This window comes from Panicum virgatum, chromosome 5N, assembly GCF_016808335.1.
Source record: "Panicum virgatum strain AP13 chromosome 5N, P.virgatum_v5, whole genome shotgun sequence".
In the NCBI taxonomy this organism is placed as follows: domain Eukaryota; kingdom Viridiplantae; phylum Streptophyta; class Magnoliopsida; order Poales; family Poaceae; genus Panicum; species Panicum virgatum.
Genome location: NC_053149.1, coordinates 28,175,904 through 28,181,625, shown reverse-complemented (window position 1 = coordinate 28,181,625; position 5,722 = coordinate 28,175,904). Strand labels below are relative to the sequence as shown.

The following is a 5,722-nucleotide window of genomic DNA, read 5'->3' as shown; positions in this document are numbered from 1 at the left end:
GAGTTGATGAATTCTGCTAAGGTCGCGGTGTGTGGTAGCGGTGGTTAAGTGTTTGAAAGTACTAGCCACATGCCGTAAATATGGTACGCGGTAAGCCTAGTAGCTGATTGGACCGGTGAGTGGATATACCTTTCACTCTCTCTTAGAGATAGGTTTTTATTTATGTTTATGTTGCGCAACACCACGGGTGCAGGGAGGAAGTTGGTGCCCTGTAGTCAGGGAGAGTGACCCTATCCACAAGCCAGAATGAAAGGTTAACGGTTGTTTGGGAACGACCCGATGGTGTTCCAAACGTGTGTGTTAGGTTTACCTTGCAAGGTTGTAAATCCGATTCGAATCGTCCGTTTCTCACGGATATTGAGACTGCTTGATCCCTTTGCCACACAGAGTAATAAGAGTCACATCATTTGGTCAATCTTGATTTTTGACTAAAGTTCTACCATGGTTGAATAAAGTTAGATGCTTACATAGAATGGATAATCAACTAGAATATTGAAAGCTAAAATGTGAAATTAAGGACTTACTCTTTATTGCTTTTCAGCAAAAAAAAACAGAGCCTACAAAACCCGGCATAGTCTAGCTAGGTGGACTAAGTATATCCGTTGACGGTTAAGTCTTGCTGAGTAATAGAATACTCAGCCTTGCTATTGAAACCTTTTTCAGGTATGGGTTTTGAGGACCAGATCGCTAGTCTGACTTGGCCCTGCTCTTTGCCTCCTGACTGGTCCGTAAAATGGGATCCGTCTTCCGCCGGCAATGACCCCGATGAGTGATACCTTGCTTGGGCTAGCTTGGTGTCCTTTTGTGACGTGTTGTAGCCGTCGTGTTTTCTTTCCGCTGCTTTAAAACTCTGAACTTTAAACTTATGTCTTGTATAATGTTTTTACTAAGTTTGGATATGTAATAATGTTTTAAACTTATTGTAATAACTGTTATGCCTGTGTTGTAAAATGTATGGTTGTGATATCTCTGGACTCGCCTTCGTGCGGGGTATGCTTGTTCGATCCGAGATCCGGTGGTTGTATCGGGATGTTACCCGACAGACCAAGAATTGTTCCGTTTGAAGTGCATTTGAGTCGGTGTTGCCTTTATGGTGATGGCCAGCGCACTTGAGCCGGGATAATTCAGGTGGTTCTGCCACAGTAGCTGGCCGCGAGGGCGAGGGGGAGGTGGAACCGTCGATGAGGAAGGAGGGAGAGAGGGTGACGTGAGTCTTGTAGCGGTAGGCAGAACCACGGGGAGGCAAACTCAACCAGGAGGTAAACATGACTTCGTTCTTTTTAGTTGTAGAGATAGAGTTAACCTGAAGGTGATGAGGGGGTATTTATACCCCCAACCTACATTACATCCTTCCTGAAATGCCCCTACCTACTAGGAATATTCGGGGCGCCTGGTCATTTCTGAAGGCTGGAGTGTACAAATTGTTCACTGTTACAAAATCACACATCTCATGTGACCCCAAAATAGCCTTCACCTTTGGGGCTTCATTCTTCTCGTGGTTGCCACCTTCGAGGCGATCGTTGGGTACCTTCACAGACCTTCGAAGGCTCTGGTTGTTGCACCACCGATGAGTTCCCTTGATGAGCCTCTGGTCCTAGCTTCTTCGAAGTCCGATACTAAAGGTCCATCACCTTCTGCCGACCTTTGGAAGTTTCGGGTCCATCGAGGAATCACCATTTCATACCCTGCATTCACAGGTGACGGACCCTCTTCTTTCAGAGTCATCGTTAGCGTCATAGAGTATTACTATGACCTTCTCTATATAACCTTTAGCCGCACTCGTCGTTCGTGGGCGAGGGCCGACTCCAACAGGACAAATCCTTGAGAAGTGATCACCCTATGTATGGAAAGGTCTCCCCGAACGTCGGATGTTGGCACGAGTTTGAAGGTTATGTTTTGCTTACGTGTCGAGATCTTATTGGGTGACTCTTCGACTTCGCCTTGGTTTGCCGTCGATCGTTACTGTGCTGTTCACCCCCTATATAAGCGAAGGGTGGGGGTGGGTTGCTTTCACGCTTGTGTTTGCTTTGAACCTTCGCCAAGTTTGCTCTTTGCAACACATGTCTTGAGCCTGTTTATTGCTTCCTTCGTGGCTTGTTCTGTGCTTGAGTTTGGGAATTTGTAAGTTTTTTTGGATTACTCTTTTAGTTGTCATTTGTTTGTTTACCCTCGAAGCTTACATACTTCGATTCTATGGTATGCTCGCTTCAAAGTACTGCCAAAGTTGACTAATGTGCTAAAGCTAGCGAGCTGGCTGCGAGGGCCATAGTGGACCAGGGGAATCATTTGGAGGAAGATCTGTCGCAGGTAGACGCGGACCCGTCGGAGCTGATGGGTTGCGAAAAACCTGAGCCGAACCTTAGGTTCGGGCCGACCCTGGTCTCAAATAACCTTATCAAGTTCTACATTAGTAAGGGCCATCCACCGGGGAATGAGGACACACCAGATCCTCGCGAGGGTGTAACAGTTGTGTTTTGTGACATTTTTACTGTCGGATTGCATTTTCCACTTGATCCGCCCATGTTCAACTTGGTTGAACCAGACTGTCAAACTCGAGTTGTGGTCAATATCATATATTCCTTATGGTTTTTTCTCTCTTCCATTGCTGGTAAATGAATATTCTAAGCAGTATGGTGTGATAGAGCAAAGAAACTCGTTTCCATAATGGTATTGGGAAATTTTTGATCAACTGCGGTGTGCTTCAGCATATTCAGCATTATCACGGTGTCCGACAGCAAATTTTGGCTACGAAATAGTGCTATTTTTCTACCTCGATCAAGAATGATAGAAGTGTGAGCGGAGACATATCTTCTTACTCTATAATATTGTAAGACTTGACCACCAGAAGATGGATAATTAAGGAGAGAAAGTGGGACGTAAGAAGACAATAAGCATCACTCTCACCAGGGCGGCACAGACGGCTCCCCCAAATACCCTAGCCGCTGCCGCCACCTAATCCAGCTCCCTGCCTCGCCGCCGCCGGACCCGGAACTGGACGCCCGTGTGAGGGCTAGCTAGGAGGGCGGTGGCGGGGCTGCTTCTACCGGCTCCGGGGGAGACCCGGCCAGAGCTGCGACGTGCCGTGCAGCGGGGTGATGTGGGTGACGGCGCGGGTGATGGCCGGTGGTCCGGCGTCCCTATGCCTAGATCTGCCGTCTCCGCTGCTTCTTCGGTGTGCGACGGCGCCTGTGGAGGTCGGCGGAGCAGAGGTGGGGTTCCTTCCCTGGCCGGCAGAGCTCTCCCCTCCCTGCGCGTCATGTTCCTGGCAGTGGCGGCGGGCCTCGGCCGCGCCCCTTCTCGATGCTGGCTGGTCGCATCATCGCTTCCTCCTGACCTCGCCGGGGTGGCCGCGCGGCCGCTAGGCGGCGGCCTGATGGCATCCCCGTCTCAAGGACGAGGGGTGCTGGAGCCAGGGCCGGTAAGGCCGGATCCAGACTTGCCCAGGTGGGAGCGGTGGTGGCAGCTTCGGCTCGCTGGTGGGGGCTACGCCTCGAAGGTGGACCACCGGCAGGTGCAGCCATGCAGAGGTGGCTTCGGATAGCGCATGGAGAAATCTAGTTCAGCTTCACGCCGATTGGCATTGGAGATGCTTTTTGCGCCAGTTCCCTCTGTGGAGGCTTTGCTGACATGCTTTCTTCTACTTTGTGATACCTTCGGGTAAATACGGGAAACCATTTGAGGTATTCTTGCCCAGCATTATGCTGCTGTTGACATTGGTGACACCTCGTGTTGCCACTTCCTTCCTGAAGGCGATGTCGATATCTCCTCATACCTATGCGTAAAGTGGTAATTGATGAGTAGTGATAATCCGAGAATCAAGTCTCTAAGCAGATGCGTTATGTGTTTGATTGATGCAACGTGAAGACTCTACAAGGATGAAGCGGAACAAAGAAGAAGGTTGAAGCTTAGTCTTGTAGCTTTTCTTTGTTTTGTAGCTTTGTTTCTTGTTTGGGTGAAATTCCATGTTTAGAGACTAAGAACTCTTGTAACGTTTGATTGTAGACATTCACTTGTGAATGTTTAAGACCGGGATTTTCCTATATGTAAAAAAAAAGCTCGATTAACACATCATGGTTATTTGCATGTGGCATATTAAAATATTTAGAACACCAAAGAGTAATTTTGTAAATATTAATTATTTTACAAATATTTTTGAGCGATTGAATGTCAAAAGAATTTGTTGATGACATGGTCTACTGAATTGTTTATGAAAGGCTTCCAAAATGGAGAAAAGTACCCTAAATAGATTGGGGGTCCTTTTATTTATGTATTCCTTCAATCATTCCAACCATGACAAATCTTCGCTCATTATCTTATTGCCTTAAAGTAAAATGGATACAGTCATGAGCTTGCATTAGAAGAATGGAGCACGTTGGGGAGTTCCCTTGCGTCTGTGACGAGCAATCTTTTTTGGTGGTGGTTCTTCTTCATTGTTCTCGTTGCAGCTATCTTTGTCACTAGTGGTAGTTGAACCAGCATCACTCTTATGGACATCCGCCTCTCTGCAACATTGAGGGCCGCTTTCAACCATAGCTGCCACATTCATATCATTTTGTGTGCCTCTGAGCTGTAGAAATTTAGGATTTAAAATATGTGAAACTGATAATGAAAATTATTTCTTATTTTTACTTAATCTTTAGCTGATGTTTGATCACTTACATTGCAGCCAAGAGAGCAGAAGCGGAATGCATCAAGTAGAGCACGGCCACATATCTCACAGTTATGTGTTGAAGATGAAGTTGTCTTAGTGACACCACAGTTACGTTGTTGCGGCCGCTCATTCAAGAACACAACCCTTGCACTATTGATTATGTATGTTTGCACATCACTAATATCGAGAATGTCCTCAATTTCTGAAACCCTCACAACATCATGGTAGGATGATCGCCTTATCTGAAATACCCAATATGGAAAATTTAAATCTGCTATCTTATATATGTGCTTATTCACAATATCCAAGGAATATAAACAAAGTTCATTAATGAACGTCCAAATTTATGTTTACGTAAGGTTTTATGCTTGTGTTTTGATTGTGATGTGAACTAAGAAACAACAGTAGAATACACATCCAAATCATAAAAATTTTAGTTGTATGGAATATGCATGCCTTATGTGGAATTTTATAACATACTATTGACGGTATAATTACACATTTTGTACCTGGATTACACGATGAGTGGAGTGATCACTTGAACGGCAATAGTAACAGAAAGCAGCTGGTGGTGCCTCACACTGGATGCAAAATAGGTTACATTCATTACGACTGGCAAGAAGATGGTTTGCACAAGTGGTAAAGAACTGTGTTGCAAGTAGTAGCTCTAGCCATGGAGGCACCATCTTTTTTTTCATTGTAAAGGCAATAGTCTGTTCTGCTCTTGTAATTGAATGGATTGGCTATATTTATAGAGAAATGACTATGGGAAGTACTTACACCTTTCCAGTAAATCCGCAAGAACAGTAAAGAAGTTTTGCATAATATACGCCGCTAGTAACTGAAATGTCGGCTAAAACTTACAGGGTAAGTAATGCATACAAACACTTTTTTACGTAAAACCATTTACAAAGTAAGAAATTTCGCATATTTTGTGATGCTAGGAAACTGAACTGTCGGCTAAAAATCTTAGTGAAAAATAATGAGCAGTAGATGCATCTTTCCTGTTAAACCGTCACCGTTATAAGAAGTTTGCAATAATTTGCGGCACAAAGAACTGAATTGATGGTT

The 5,722-nt window shown here is 45.2% G+C and overlaps 1 protein-coding gene across 1 annotated transcript; it reads right to left on the bottom strand.

Moving 5' to 3' along the window:
- Nucleotides 1–4,354: 4,354 nt before the first annotated feature.
- LOC120673359 (protein RGF1 INDUCIBLE TRANSCRIPTION FACTOR 1-like) lies at nt 4,355–5,349 on the bottom strand. Its single transcript, XM_039954164.1, has 3 exons — nt 5,161–5,349; nt 4,660–4,893; nt 4,355–4,567 (listed from the first exon to the last, which is right to left on the bottom strand). The coding sequence occupies exons 1-3, from the start codon at nt 5,347–5,349 to the stop codon at nt 4,355–4,357; spliced, it is 636 nt and encodes a 211-aa protein (XP_039810098.1).
- Between the last annotated feature and the right edge of the window lie 373 nt (nt 5,350–5,722).

What these genes read in the sequence shown, in the direction of transcription:
- LOC120673359 (XM_039954164.1), bottom strand. Translation starts at nt 5,349, where the DNA reads ATGAAAAAAAAGATGGTGCCTCCATGGCTAGAGCTACTACTTGCAACA. An exon ending in CCACTCATCGTGTAATCCAG is followed by an intron (nt 4,894 to 5,160) that starts GTACAAAATGTG and finishes TGGGTATTTCAG; the next exon opens with ATAAGGCGATCATCCTACCA. An exon ending in TCTGCTCTCTTGGCTGCAAT is followed by an intron (nt 4,568 to 4,659) that starts GTAAGTGATCAA and finishes AAATTTCTACAG; the next exon opens with CTCAGAGGCACACAAAATGA.